The sequence below is a fragment of the Aquarana catesbeiana genome, linkage group LG11 (genome assembly GCF_042186555.1).
Source record: "Aquarana catesbeiana isolate 2022-GZ linkage group LG11, ASM4218655v1, whole genome shotgun sequence".
Classification (NCBI taxonomy): domain Eukaryota; kingdom Metazoa; phylum Chordata; class Amphibia; order Anura; family Ranidae; genus Aquarana; species Aquarana catesbeiana.
The window spans coordinates 219,040,856-219,056,402 of record NC_133334.1 but is presented as its reverse complement, the minus strand read 5'-3'; the positions used below and the strand labels follow the sequence as shown (position 1 = coordinate 219,056,402).

Sequence of the window (15,547 nt, the reverse complement as noted above, 5' to 3'; positions counted from 1 at the left end):
CTTTTTCGGTCATGCCCATTCGACAGAAGCCGTCAGAACAGGACTAGCTGCAGTACAGACGGGCCGAATGTCGGCCAGTTTCTATTGAACCAGCTGATGCTGCTTGACATTTGGCCCATGTGTATGGGGCTTTAGGGTCGATTCATTAGGCTCATTATCATATTACTAGGCTCTAAATTTATTTGTTATGGTTGTTTTTTTTTTCAGCCATGTGACTATTCTTTGCAGCTCATATTGGTTGTCATTTTGAATAACAAGCTTATTAGCCCATTGTTGTATTTCTCTGCATGCCTGTCTCTCTTGAGGTTGCTGTAAGCTGCACTGTGAAAAACTGCAGGGGCCATTTTGGTTTTGAAAGACACACTGAATTGATAAATCGCAAAAGGGGGGGGGGATAGATAAAATGGGATATAGCTAATAAAATTAGGAATGCAACACAGATACATCTTAATGCCCCTCTATATCTATCTTTTCTTTAAAAAATGCTTCAAAGCTTCCTATTATTTATGCTATCTAAATTAACTAAAAATTAATTAATATTTATAATACAAGTGGTATCAAACGTAACAAGGTAGCGTAACACAATAGATAACTGCAAGGAATTTTTTTACTGTTACATTGGCAGGACTTCAATTATTATAGGATTTTCCTTTTAAGCATTGTGTGATTTTTCTCCTTGGTTATCTGAGTGCTGCTGGTCCATATTCATTAGCAATACATTTGCAGACCTTGCCATTACGTCCAGTCGCTTCTCCATTTCTCCTCCCCTTTCTTTTTTTTTTTCTCCCATAACACGGTGTGACCATATTCAATCATTCAGCCACTTCTCACTATCCTCCTCCTTCCTCCAGTCTCTCCTCCCCCATTTCTCTTTGTTGCAGGGTGTGAGTGTTTGGTGTAGCTGCAGTGAAGGAGCTGTGCTCAGCATCCTGTATCCCTCCATCACCAAAACAGACAGGTGGGTACCAATCACACAACCATTTCTAGAATAGAAGAATGGGGAATGCTAAGGTATGGAAAAGGAAGAAAAGAAGTGTCGTTCCTAACACTAGATTGGGGGGGGGGGGGGTTCTGCCATATCCCCAGAGTCTGAGAACAGACAGCCCCTCCCTGCTTCTACTGTCCATCCAGCTACATATCTACCATGTTGTCTGGATGAATAGAAAAAGGAAATGCACAGGAAAGCTGTTTTGCTTCTTATCTTCTCACATTTGAAATTATTTGAATTTATTAGCAATACATTACAGTGTGATTGTATTTGCAGTTAACATGTGTATGTATAGAATATAATTGTAGGTTGTTTTTTTATGTTTACAATCATGATAGAAGGTTATGGCTATATCCTGTCTTAGAGGGGAGAATATTGGGAAAATGGTCTGTGCTATCAGCAAGAGGTAAATGATTCATATAGAAACAAGGGCTATCCCATAGGGTAACAGAGGGTATGACTTTATTTTTACCATGACAGAATATATTATGTTGTATTTAGGTATGTTGTATGCCGCATTCCAGGAATATCAGGCAAAATAGATCTTGAATGTATATGAGAAAGAGGCCAATTGTAATTGAAACAAACAGATTCATTGCCAACACCCTGCCATGTGACCTCTTCTGATTGTATGGTAACCTTAAACCGAGCCGGGCATTTCTTTTTTACATTAAAATGTGTATATTTTTTTTGACAATAGGTATAAACTATGGCTAGATAGCAATTTTGAAAAATAATTTACCTTTTTTATGTCACATTATGAAAATGATATGCTAGCCATCTCTGTATATTGCACTGTTTATATGCAGGTAATACAGTTCCTTTAACCATTTTTTTATAACTGAAAGATCCAGCAGTTAGTTTCCTAATACCATGGTAATTTCAGTATTGAGATTTCAATCGGTAGTTCTGGGTATAATTAGCCTACCCTGCAAGGTGCGTCAAAACTCTTTGTACCAGGACCATGAAAAATTCAAGTTAAAGCAGAACATAACTGAAAATTCAAAACATTTTTAGCAGGTACAGTATGCTCTATTGCAGAAGAGACTTGCCAAGTCTCTTCAACAGTCAACAAACTTAGCTGCTTGTTCACAGTCACCTTCAGAATGTACACTGGACTGTGAATGCACAACTCAGTGTACTGTGCATTTTCAGCACGCCTTGATGCTAAAAATGAATGAACTCCCAGCCCATGTGCAGGAGTTATGTCATTCCAGCCTAGCCCATCAAGATGGTCAATGATCCCAAACCTAGAGGAGGAGCAGGTGAAGATGTTGGTGCAGCTGAGAGAATGATGAGAGGTAAGTTAAGTTCAACTTTAAACACTGAGGCTGAATTCTCAAATATGCATCTGCATTACTAAATGCTTTGAGCAGGTGTGATGTTGACATGCTCTGCCAGTCCTACCAAAAGCCCCTATAAGAGCATGCATGTTTGTGTGCTGGAGTTTGAATGCACATCAACACATTGCACAGATGGCTGTGGGATCAAACCTTTTCAGGAAGTCACCAAAATATTTTCAGACAATCTGGGAGATATAATTGCTCCACTATGGACTTTAGACTATTATGAGTCTCTTCATAGTAGAATGCATTTTAAAGGACATCCATTACCAAAGCCTTACACCCTGTACACACGACTGGTTTTGCCGTGGGAATAAACTCTGAAGGTTTTTCCGAGGGGATTCAGACGGAATTCTGCTAAAGCTGTCTTGCATACACACGGTCACACCAAATTCCTACCGCCAAGAACGCGGTGACGTACAAAACGTACGACGGGACAACACGTACGACGTCTCGTACGTGCTTCAGAGCATGTGTAATTTTTGGTATGTCGGAACAGCATACAGATGAGCGTTTTTCCTGATAAGAATTTGTTCCGTCGGAAAAATATGTAACATGTTCTCTAATGCCCCGTGCACACGGTCGGATTTTCCGATGGAAAATGTCCGATCGGAGCGTGTTGTTGGAAATTCCAACCGTGTGTGGGCTCCATCAGACATTTTACATTGGATTTTCCAACACACAAAGTTTGAGAGCAGGATATAAAATTTTTCGACAACAAAATCCGTTGTCGGAAATTTCGATCGTGTGTACACAAATCCGACGGACAAAGTGCCACGCATGCTCAGAATAAATAAAGAGATGAAAGCTATTGGCCACTGCTTCGTTTATAGTCCCGACGTACGTGTTTTACGTCACCTCGTTTAGAACGATCGGATTTTCCGACAACTTTCTGTGACCGTGTGTATGCAAGACAAGTTTGAGCCAACATCTGTTGGAAAAAATCCTAGGATTTTGTTGTCGGAATGTCCGAACAAAGTCCGACCGTGTGTACGGGGCATAAGTCCGTCTGAATTTTGGACGTAAAAAGTCCGATGGGGCATACACATGGTCGGAATATACGGTGAAATGTTCCCATCTGACTTTTTCTGACGGAAATTCCAACCGTGTGTACTCGGCATAAGTCTTTTTTTTTTTAACTTATTCTATTGTGTATATTTCTGGAAACACATATATATGGGGCACAAAAATAAAATGAATAAACAAACTGAAAACACGTTTGGATCTTTGAAAGTTCACAACTCGAAGGTTTGTATGTAGGTGACTTACTGTATATTGTAGTGAGGTAGGGTAGCATTTTGGAATTAAGCCATATATTGGTAATAAGGGAATTGTGCATAGAAAGCTCAACATATTGCTTGAGGTGTAATACCACTCTCAGTGAATTAATAAACACTGGCCCCTCTCCAATACACAGCTCACAAATCTGTGTGCTGGAGCGGGGCCTGTGTAAAAGTAAAGCCTGGTACACACTAAGTTTTTTTTGTGCAACCCAGCGGGTTACATGGAAACAAACTGACAGCTTCAGTCAGAGCCGCTGTACTAACCATCCGACATTAGTACAGCGATCTCCCCCTCTGAACTGTTGTGTTCTGACAGGGGAGCGGCCCCCCCTGCCAGAACGCTGAGAGCGTTGATCAAGAGTCGTCAGCTGATGGTTTTCCAGCATGCTGGTCTGACAGAAGCCGGCCAAATGGGCAGACCGACATAAACACGGGCAGAATGTCAGCCATTTATTTATTTTACCTGGCAAACGTCTCCCAGTGTGTACCTGGCTTAAGTGGTTTGTAAAGATAAAACATTAAAAAAAAAAGTGTATATATATATATATATATATATATATATATATATACACACACACTATAAAAAAAATCTCTGTACTTGCCTAAAAGTAAAAGAAAAAAGTGCTGCGCTAACTTTTATTAATAAATAATTACCTGTGTTTCTACACATATATACACACTAGACCAGGGATCTTCAAACTACGGCCCTCCAGCTGTTGCAGAACTACACATCCCATGAGGCATTGTAAAACTCTGACATTCACAGACATGACTAGGCATGATGGGAATTATAGTTCCTGAACAACTGGAGGGCCATAGTTTGAAGACCCATGCTCTAGACTATGTATGTCCGTCATCACTGGCTTTGATTGACAGCACTGGAAGCCAATAGCTCCCTGTGCCCCAGCAAAGAGAGAAACGATCTGCCAATGTGCACGGCCCTGGATCGCAAGGGGAGTCAGGTAAGTAAAGGGGGGCTGAGGGGGCTATGCTGACACTTAAAAATGTTTTACCTTAATGCAAGGAAAGCATTAGGGCAAAAAATGTTTAGACTTTACAACCCCTGGAGAATTTTAACTTTCAGCTGATGCATTGAATGGGCTCCACTGACCCAATCCTGTTAAAAGTTAAGTGCCAGTCTGCCAAAGAAATGCACGGTGGAATGTCCTGTCAATGACCCACCAATAACCAAGCACACTCTTTATTAAAGTATGTAAACATGTCCTGGCGCGGGTTTGATGTTATAGCAAAGGAAAGTTTAAGAGTTTCTAAAGTTTGAGTATGAAATCTTTTGTGAGATTCCGTTTTATAGTTTTACCTAACAATAATAACTCATATCCATTTTGTTGCATCAAACATACTGGGCCTCATCTGTGTATGTTGTTGGAAGGAATTTAAAATGCCACCAGTGGTAGTAAAAAAACAAAACCTTCTTAGAATTGTGTTGACTTGCAAGATATCTGACATTCCAGCTGTACAGTGTAAAGAAAATTTGGCCATACAAACTCACATTTTATTTTGTGCACCAAACCAATACCAAAACCTTCATCCCAATGCAAGGTGTCCATGTACAGGCCACTTACCTGCAGATTATACCAAACCTGGTTATTACTGGCTTATGTATATACACGATCAGTCATAACTTGATGACCACTGTCAAGTTAAGTGAATAACATTGATTATCCCTTTGCAATGGCATCTGAAAGTCAGTGAGATATATTAGGCAAGAAAATATGTTGTCCATGAAGCTGATGTGTTGATGGAAAAAATAGGTTGTGTAGCCGCAGACCCGTAATTGTGCCCATGCTGACCCCTGTCCACAGCCAATAGCACCTACAATGGGCATGTGAGCACCAGAACTGGACCACAGAGCAATGGAAGAAGGTGGCCTGATTTGATGAATTACGCTTTCTTTTATATAGTGCGGATGGCTGGGTGTGTGTTCACCACTTACCTGGGGAAGAGATGGCACCGGGATATAGTACGGGAAGAAGGCAAACCGGCAGAGGTAGTGTAATGCTTTGGGCAACGTTCTGCTGGGAAACATTGGGTCCTGCCACTCTTGTGGATGGTACTTGACACATTCCTTCTACCTAAACATGGTTACTGACCAAATACATCCATTTATGGAAATGGTATTCCCTGATGGCAGTGGGCTCTATCAGCAGGATAATGCATCCTGCCATACTACAAAAATGGTTCAAGAAACAAAATAACGAGTATGGGGTGATGAATTGGTCTCCAAATTCTCCAGATCTCAATCCATTGAGCATCTATGGGATGTACTGGAAAAACAAATCCAATCAATGGAGGCCCCACCATGCAACGTACAATTAAATGCTCTGCTACTGCTGGCTTGGTGCCAGACACCACAATATGCCTGCAGAGGTCTAGTCGAGTCCATGCCATGAAAGGTCAGGGCTGTTTTGGTGGCAAATGGGGGGCCTACTCAATGTTAGGTAGGTGGTCATAAAGTTTTGGCTGATTAATCAGCTCTGGGAATTATCAGTCATATGCAATAATGGGTGTTCAAATATCAAATGGGCAGAGGAAGAAGGCGAATACAAATTATCATGCACATTAGTCACCTCGTAATCAACCACTGTTATCTGTCAACAAGTTCTGCACTAACACATTCAGTATTTCAATTAATGAGAAGATCTATAGAACAGTGTCCATACCTCAATAGTTGTAAGGTAAGGAAGTACTAAGGATATGACCCCAATAACTCAAGTACTTTGGTTATCTTTTTTTTTTTGTCAGATCTAGATTACATAATTAGTTATTACATCAGATTTAATATACGACCAAAAAAAGCAGTCATCTGAAAATCAGTTCTGGTGTATTATTTTAATATTTTATTTTCAAGACTTACAATTTTGTATTGGCTATGTTCACAAAATTACTGAACTGTTTTCCTCTCCATACTAATACTATGTACTTTATGATACCACTGTATAAAATGGGCAGAGTTGTTTTGTCTCTCAGCCTAGACATACAGTATATGCGAGTAAACAGTCCACTTACATATTTTTTCTTTATTTAGGCAGCACAATGAAAGGGGACACCCCTGTGAACAGCACACTAAGTGTTGGACAGGCCAGGAAGCTTGTGGAGCAGCTAAAAATTGAAGCATCGATGTGTCGTATTAAAGTATGTATACCATGTAATGTTGGCACTGTGTATCATCCAATGTTCAACAATTTTAATAAAAATATATAAGCCAGCATATTTCCAGCCAAAGCAATTCTTTTGTTTCAGGTAACCAGGTTCATTGTTGAACCTATTTTAGGTCCTGTTCATGGTAATTCCCACTGTCCTTAATCAGCATATTTTTTTCTTACAGTTTTTCTGAAATGACACACTGCTTACCCAATTCAAAAAGAGAACAAAAAAAAAGATGCAAAGCTGTAGGGATTAAGTGCTAGAACGAGTATCAAAATAAACATAATTTGTTCTGACTGATTCTATTGCCTTTCTCGGCCTTTCTGAGCTGTCAGCATTTTGAGGGTACTGGGCAGCCAATTTAACACTTTAATGACAAGGTAGCGACAGGCACTGTAGGTTTTGTTGCATATTGGTTAAAGATTAGTTTCTTTGCAAGTAAACAATAAAGGAACAAGAGGAAACTACTTGTCAAATCTAGGCCTTATGCACACAGACATTAATCAGCTCCTGTGTCATAGTATGAAACCCCCAGCACTTTCCTGCAGATGGCTGTTTATATCTGTACTCATGCAAACGCTGATCACTTCTGCTGTGATAACACAAGTACAGCCACATGTAGCCACTGACTTGTATTCATTGATGTACACAGCTTCGACGGCCCAAGAAAGCGATAGGAATTTTTCGCTTTAGGACATAAGAGCTTATAAAGTCACCAGAGGTCCACTCCCACACTTCACAGTAAGGATTCTTCTCTTCAAAGACCTTGTTGACTCCTTTCCAAATGTAGAAGCACAACTGTTACTCCAAACAAAACTTACCAAGAAATATGCATTATATATACAGTATATGTCTGTTTAGTTTGTCCCCTTGTTTATGATGATGTACATTTTGGAAACAAAAGAAAGATGTGAGTCTATAGCAGCAAACTGTTTCAGATAAGGGACTGTTTTTCTATAGTGAATAAACTGGATATTGCCCACAATTTAGTTTGATGCCAGAGTAGACTTCCACCCTCTTGCCAATAGTAACAAAAGGGAGATCCTAGTATTGAAGTACCTAGTATACAGGGTGACTCTGTAGGTACTTTAATATTTTTTGTGCCAACGTCCCCGACAATATGTAGGAGGCATCAAGGGGCTAGATAATGGGACTTTGAGGGCACAACCATAATAGACTACAAAAAATATAAAAAAAACTTAATTTTTATTAATAGCATACAAAAACACAGAGAATAGACATGAGAGTTTAAAAACACATCTGATATAGGCATACAACTCAGTTAGATACACCATAATGAATCCTATCCTGCAGTCTCCTAGATAATTCTCTATAGCTATGTACAGACAATTTAACCAGTAGTTCCGGGTAAAAGAAAGGGTACACTTCCCCTGTAAAGTTGAATTTAAGAGAGTACTGCAGGTCTGGTGTTCCAAGGTGGTGTAGTCTCTAATTGCTCTACATGTTTCATGTTGACAAGGAACGCTTCTTCAGGAGCTAGAGGTTCAAATGGATATGAAGAAAAGAAAAATGCTCACAATAGTGAATTTAATCAATGCATCGCTGACAGCGATCAAAGGTAAAAATATATCTGAAAGGCAGTCGGATGGACAGCAAACAGGAGCAGGGGCCTCCCAAATGTATATCACATCAAGTGATTGTAGGTAAGCAGAGTAGCTTGTATGGGCTGCAGTTCCCACAGTAACAACACGAGGATCTGGGAGTGCTCCGTCCTCTTAGATTGCTGCCAGGTTGTATGTCTTGCATTGATTAAATTCACTATTGTGAGCATTTTTCTTTTCTTCATATCCATTTGAACCTCTAGCTCCTGAAGAAGCGTTCCTTGTCAACATGAAACATGTAGAGCAATTAGAGACTACACCACCTTGGAACACCAGACCTGCAGTACTCTCTTAAATTCAACTTTACAGGGGAAGTGTACCCTTTCTTTTACCCGGAACTACTGGTTAAATTGTCTGTACATAGCTATAGAGAATTATCTAGGAGACTGCAGGATAGGATTCATTATGGTGTATCTAACTGAGTTGTATGCCTATATCAGATGTGTTTTTAAACTCTCATGTCTATTCTCTGTGTTTTTGTATGCTATTAATAAAAATTAAGTTTTTTATATTTTTTGTAGTCTATTATGGTTGTGCCCTCAAAGTCCCATTATCTAGCCCCTTGATGCCTCCTACTCTTGCCAATAGTAAACTGAAAATCTGCAACCTTCCTGGAGTTAATTAGTAACCTTCAAAAGCAGACACATTTGTTATGCTATATTTACTAGCCTTTGAATAGTTTACCTTTATGCGTGTATGTGAAACTGTTTAACAACTTTAGCCCCTTTGTGCCCAGGCCATTTTTTGCTATCCAGTATTGCACTACTTTAACTGGCACTTGCGCGGTCATGCAACACTGTACCCAAAGGTTTTATCGTTTTTCCACACAAATAGAGCTTCCTTTTGTTAGGATTTGATCACCACAGTTTTTTTTTTTTTATTATTACATTTAAAAAAAAAAAAAAAGTAAAAATAAAAATATATAAAAAACCCATCTATCTTTTATTACCTTCTGCTATAAAAAAAAATACCCCAAAAAAAGAAATTTCGTCATAAAATTTTGGCCAAAATGTATTCTGTAACATGTCTTTCGCCAAAAAAAAAAAAAAAGTCTTTCAGGACAGCCACCTTTGTGAGACCTCGGCTCCTCCCTTCACACAAAACACCATCTTAGCTTCAAGATTTTAATTTCCTCTGGCCAGCTGGGGAGGCACAAGAACACATCACACTAAACTTTAATCCTCCTGACTGTTCCCCTGCCAGGGACTTCTTATTGCAAACACATTTTTCAGATGGGTACCGGTGCTGTCCTGAAAGACTCCTGGAAAATACATTACCGGTACGCAACTCTGTTTTTCCCTAATCGTCTCTTAAAGACAGCCACTTTTGAGAGGATAAACGAGTACTTCACCTTAGGGTGGGACCACCGCTTGCAGGACATCCCCCCCCCCCCCCCCCCAAAGGCCCGTTACTTAGCAGATAACAGGTCCAACCTATAGTGTTTGACAAAAGGTGCTACGACCTTTTAAATCCAACTTATGAAAATTACTTTCCTGTTCACTCACAGAATTCTAACAGAAAGTTGGCAAAATAATTTCTTGGCCTCTGTGAAACTTCAAGATCACCCTCGGTAAAAAAAAAAGCCAGAACAGTTTTAAAAATCACCTGGTGCGGAAATGTTTGTAGAAAAGGGGGGCCCTGATTGAAAGAGCCCTCTGCGAACCAGCTGTTAAAACGTCTCCTAGTAGATGGAGCGGGTTTTCCTATTTCCTGCTACTTAGAGCCACCAACTGATCTGAGAAGCCCTTGCCTTATAGCAATTCTTCCGCGGAAGCCACGCAGTGAGATTCCACCGCTCCACCTGGGGACAGCAGAATGGACCCTGAGAAGGTGGTCCTTCCACATTGGCAGAATCCAGGGGAGGTTCCATGCCAGACCCTTACCGAGAAGAGTCCATACGGAGCCTTCTGTAAGTTATTCTGTTCCCCCAGGCCCTGATACATCTGATCATGGAGTGATAGCAGCTTCTTCTGCTCCTGGATTCCTAGGGTGGTATGGATGGCTCCCAAGAGATCCCCCACCTCCTCCAGGAAAAGCTTGTAGCAAGAGGGTGTAGAGGACTCACCGTCCAACCCCTCTCCGTCTTACTCCACCTGGGAGCCTAAAGCAGCGCTAACTGGCTTCTCCTCCGCTACCTCCCCTTGAAAAGAAAGGTTTCCTCTCCGGGTCTTGCCATTCTTTGATGGCTTCCACCCAACTTCATGAACAGGGAACACCCTTTTAAAAAACAAACATGCTGATGTGGCCTTGGCCATTAGGCATTTGCCTATTTTCAGGATATTCTGCGGTTTACTATTTAAGCGTCACGCAGGAGATACCAAGTTTGGGATCTGTACCCATGGCTTGAGTGCTGCTAACGCGGAGTGCTAGCCACTAAGCCACAGTTGATACCATGTTTGGGATTTCTCAAGGAGGGTAGCAAGGCTGCCGCTTTTTCGGTGCACCTTAGCAAATTGGTGATGAGGAGTCGAGGGGGGGCTTTGCAAATTCATGCCGGTAACCCCTCCTTACGACCCCCCCAATCTTCTGCTCACTGTGGTCAGCTGTCATTGTGTCTTTCAGGCTGTTCGGAAGGACGAAAAAATCCCCCCCCCCCCCAAGACCTCTTAGGACCGTTAGCAATTTGAGGCCCCTGAACTTTCTCTGTGGGTGAGACTTATTCTTTGCCTACTCCCCCATTTACACCTGATGGGAAACAACTCTTACCCATCACCCGTCCGATCTAAACAGTTTCCAGACCAGGACCAAACAAAAAGGTCCCTGTGACGGGAATCCCGCAGAGCTTAGCCTTGGAACATACTGTCCCCCTGCCAGGCTTTAGCCACAAAGCCCTTTTTGCTGAGATGACTAAGGCTGAGGATCTGGTGGACATATGCATGGATTCTGCAATATATGGCACCCCCCCCCCCACAAGAGCATGGGAAGGATGACAAGATTGTCACCATCCCAGTCCCTGGCCCTATGTGCACCCCAGGTATCCTCAAAGAGCAAACCCATCCTCCTGTCCATGGGATCTCTCCAAGGTAAGGTCTGTACGCCTGGAAACCTGATAGATCCCCAGACTAGACGTAACCTTCTTACAGACTTGGGGACCGTCCTCCACGAAAGGAACCCTATGCTTCAGGGCCCTTGAAAGGAAGGGTTTCCTCTCCAAATCTTGCCATTCTTTAATGGCTTCCACCAGAACTTCATGGACCGGGAACACACTCTTCTTCTGTTCCCCAGGCCCTGATACATCTGGTCATTTAGCGATAGCAGCTTTTCTTCAATTCCCAGGGTGGTATGGATGGCTCCCAAGAGCTCCTCTAGGGAAAGCTTGTAGCGAGAGGGTCTAGAGAACTCACCGTCCAACCCCTCTGACTCCAACTGGGAGCCTGAAGACGCGCCAACTGGCTCCTCACTAGTGCCCCCCCGGTGTCCCTCCACTAGTGGAGGGCAACACCGGCGTGGCTGGTGCAATACTCTGCTGAGCTAGCGGAGGGCTTACACATTCAAGACAAACCAGCTCTGAGAAATCGTCATCTTAATCCTTTAAGAGGGCCACGAGTGCCCTGGCCTGCTCCTAAGCAGTGTCACCGGGAGTGCCCCTAGGGCCAACCACAACCAGGGTCCCAGTACCACCCCCCAAACCCCCTGACCACCAAGAGGGGTCGACACCTATGGAGCCATCAAGTAATACGGAAAGGGAACATCCACCCCAGGGTTCCTCTTACCTTAGTTGCTGGCCAGGAGCAGGCTGGGCCGCATCTGCCCCCAGGGCCGGTGCTACCACTAAGCAAACTAGGCAGCCGCCTAGGGCGCCCTGCTGCCTAAGGCGCACGGCCACTGGTGTTCCTACTCTCTTCTCTCTGCAGCAAGCAACTAAGTCTCAGCATCAGCAGACAGCCTCCGCTCCATTCGCACCTAGTGTCAGAGGCGCATCGGCGGCAGAGGACTATGTCTGTGTCCCGACTCCCGAATTAATGGAAGCAAGCAAACATTCATTGATGGGCGCTGGTGAGGCTGCATCTGATGGGCGCTTCATTAAAAAGGTGGGGTTTACATGGGCAGGGAAAAGGGGTGGAGTCAGAAGTGGAGCCAGGACAGGCGGCAAAATTAGGTTTCGCCTAGGGTGCCAAAAATCCTTGCACCAGGCCTGTCTGCCCCGGACATCTCCCACTGAGGATCGCAGTGGTCCCGCCTTCCTGAGCCGCTGGCTGACCCCTCCAGCGTTACAGCCTGGCCCTTTCTCGCGGCTGGAACCAGAAGTCGTGGCCCCGGCAGTAGTGCATGCCTCCACCGGACATGGGGTCACCACACCCTCCGGCCCAGCCTCAAGCTCCCTCACAGAACGCAGGGAAGAATGGTGCACCTCCAGTGATGCTCCCCTGGACAGAATGAGAGCAGGTCCCCGACACTTCTTCCCCACCCTCAGGAGAAGATGGGGTGGCTAAGCGGCGGACCTATTGGTACTTCCCAAGGCTCCGCCAAGAAATAGAAATAGGGGAAGAGCTTCTCCCCACAGTGAAAACCGGCTTCAACCTACCCGGCTGATCAGCCTTGGTTCCCAGCAATGTCTGCCCACCAGAGGAGACAATGAAACTGAGGGTCCAGTGGGGCAGGAGGGGCTTAAAATATTGATGCCCAGGCAGTGTTTCCTGCGAAGGGAGGTATCTCAAAAGATGGCTGTCTTGAAAGACGATTAAAGTAAAATCCAAATTAGTGTAGATTGATTAGTTTGCGTGAAAGTTATAGTGCCAACACACTATGATAGGTGTGTGTAAAAATGTAAATAATATATATATATATATATATATATATATATATATATATATATATATATATATATATATATATATATATATATATATATATATATATATATACACACACACACACACATATACATACACACATACACACACACATACACACACATCTTTTTTTGTTTTTTATATTAGTAATGGTGGTGATCAGCAACTTATAATGGGAATGCGATGGGCAATCTGACACAGACGCTTGGGGGGGCAATGCCACCAACATCGCCAGTGACACTAATACAGTGATAATACTATACACTGTCACTACTAATGACACTGGCTGGGAAGGGGTTAAATACGTGCCTAGCAATGTTTACTATGTGCCAATTTTACCAAGCAATGTGCCTTTGCAAGAAAAAAAAAAAAAATGGCACATTACTGCTGTCAGCAGAGCTCTGTGTTTACCTACACAGGGCTCTCTTCTGTCATTTGCTTAGCCCAACGGTGGGTTCTGGCTACAAATCACTGGTCGGGACCCGCTGCTCAGCTTGTGTCATAGCAAATGACAGCACAGCCTTAGAGCTCCCCCTACCCGAAAATTCGAGTCACGTACTACTATGCAACGTATATTTATGTGATCCTGCGCAGTCGAGCCGCACTGTAGCAGTAAAGCTACAGGAGGCGGTTGGAAAGTGGTTAATAAAAGCCTGTAAGCAAAAATGGGCCCAGCACAATCAGGCAACCCTATTTTCATGACTCGGCTTAGTGCGATAACCATAAGATCCTTTCAACTGCTTCACTAAAATGAATAGCATGAAGAACTGTCAACCAATATGTAAAAATGATGGAAGGGCGTTTTCTGCATATAGCATGTTTCAGCGAGTGGGGGGGGGGTCACAGTTGTGTGTCACCACTCAAACTAATACCAGCCATTTAAGTAGGGGGGGTGCAATGTTAACGGCCCTTTTGGAATAGCCAAAAAGGGACTAACCTCGGAAAAAGCTTACCACTACAAAGCTGCCCATAAATGGATCTAAATTCATCTGGTTTAGCAGGGACTGGCCAAATTTCACACTCGACAGAAGAGGATCTAATGCTCGACTTCTGTCGACCTGGACTTTTAAAAAATGTTTCTCAATCAGATGGCTGCAGCTGCTGATCAGTTTATTCCAACAGCGGAAGATGCAATGGCACAGCAGGGAGGATTCCTCCATCCACGTCACATGTGTGGATAGGTGAATGCTCATTTTTTGTCAATAAGCCATTTAATTTTTTTTTTTTTTTTCCAAAAAAATAACACACACAAAAACACATGAGGTATCTAGGGCCATCCTAGCACTTCATAAAGGAAAATACCTAATTTTTAGTATTAGTCTGTTATTCAGTCATTGATGGGAAGTATCTAATTATAGATTAGAGGCTTACAAAATACTATGTGACATAAAAAGAAAACTCAACTCCTATACTGCTCTGTCCCTGCAGGTCTCAAAGGCAGCATCGGATCTCATGACATTCTGCGATGCTCATGCGTGTGAAGATCCACTCATCACTCCAGTGCCCACTTCGGAAAACCCATTTAGAGAAAAGAAGTTTTTCTGTGCCCTCCTCTGACGTATCTGCTACATCAGAAAAAAACCACATCCTCTCTGACATGTCCAGTCAGCCCACTCACTCCCCTCCTTGTCTTTTACCAACATGTCCTTGCACCCGATTTTATTTTGCCATTGAGTGGTTTTAATGCTGCCCATCTTCTCCTTCAGCATGGAGAATTATTGACAATGTCCTCTCAACCCAAGGGACTTCAACTTTTAAATTATGCCGATGGAAGACTGTGGTGATATACAACCAGTATTTATTTGTAAATTATACAACTGTGATTAATAAATATTGACAAAAAGGTCCAAATTTAATTTTTCTTGCCTAAGTAAATGAACTGTTTGTCCAAGTCCAAAAACACTCTACACAGCTACACAAATGGCCTGTATCCCAGTACAAGACTGAATATCAGCCAATTTCTACAGACAGAGCCAAAATGACTGTTTTGAGTTAATTCAAAAATAGGTCCATACAGCGTGAAGATTCAGTGTGCCGGTCCTACTTCACCGCCATAGAATTCTGCAAAAGAACAAAGAAAAATCATCAGCAAGTCTACAAACCAAGGTTAATGCATTATAAAAACAAAATTCAATGCTGAATTTCAGATATTTTAGTACATTAGAACTCAGGGGCATCTCAAATAAAATGTCCACCCAAATCTAGTAATTTTCTTGCAAGTGGAGGGCAACAAGGAAATCAATATTATGCTCACCTCTACAGTTTCGTCCATAATCCTACAGTTTGGTTTCTCCACAGAACTAGAAAGCTGGTCATAAACACTCGGTCAGATGTGCAGGTATGAATCAACTGC

General features: G+C 42.5%; 1 protein-coding gene across 1 annotated transcript; it reads left to right on the top strand.

The window, feature by feature from the left end:
• Positions 1–801: 801 nt before the first annotated feature.
• Positions 802–15,037, top strand: GNG3 (G protein subunit gamma 3). The gene is made up of 3 exons (XM_073605334.1): positions 802–958; positions 6,661–6,767; positions 14,623–15,037. The coding sequence occupies exons 2-3, from the start codon at positions 6,669–6,671 to the stop codon at positions 14,749–14,751; spliced, it is 228 nt and encodes a 75-aa protein (XP_073461435.1). The 5' UTR covers positions 802–958; positions 6,661–6,668; the 3' UTR covers positions 14,752–15,037.
• The last annotated feature ends 510 nt before the right edge of the window (positions 15,038–15,547 follow it).

Coding starts and splice junctions, on each gene's coding strand:
- GNG3 (XM_073605334.1), top strand. CDS start 6,669: ATGAAAGGGGACACCCCTGTGAACAGCACACTAAGTGTTGGACAGGCC. Junction 6,768..14,622: donor CATCGATGTGTCGTATTAAA/GTATGTATACCA, acceptor CTGTCCCTGCAG/GTCTCAAAGGCAGCATCGGA.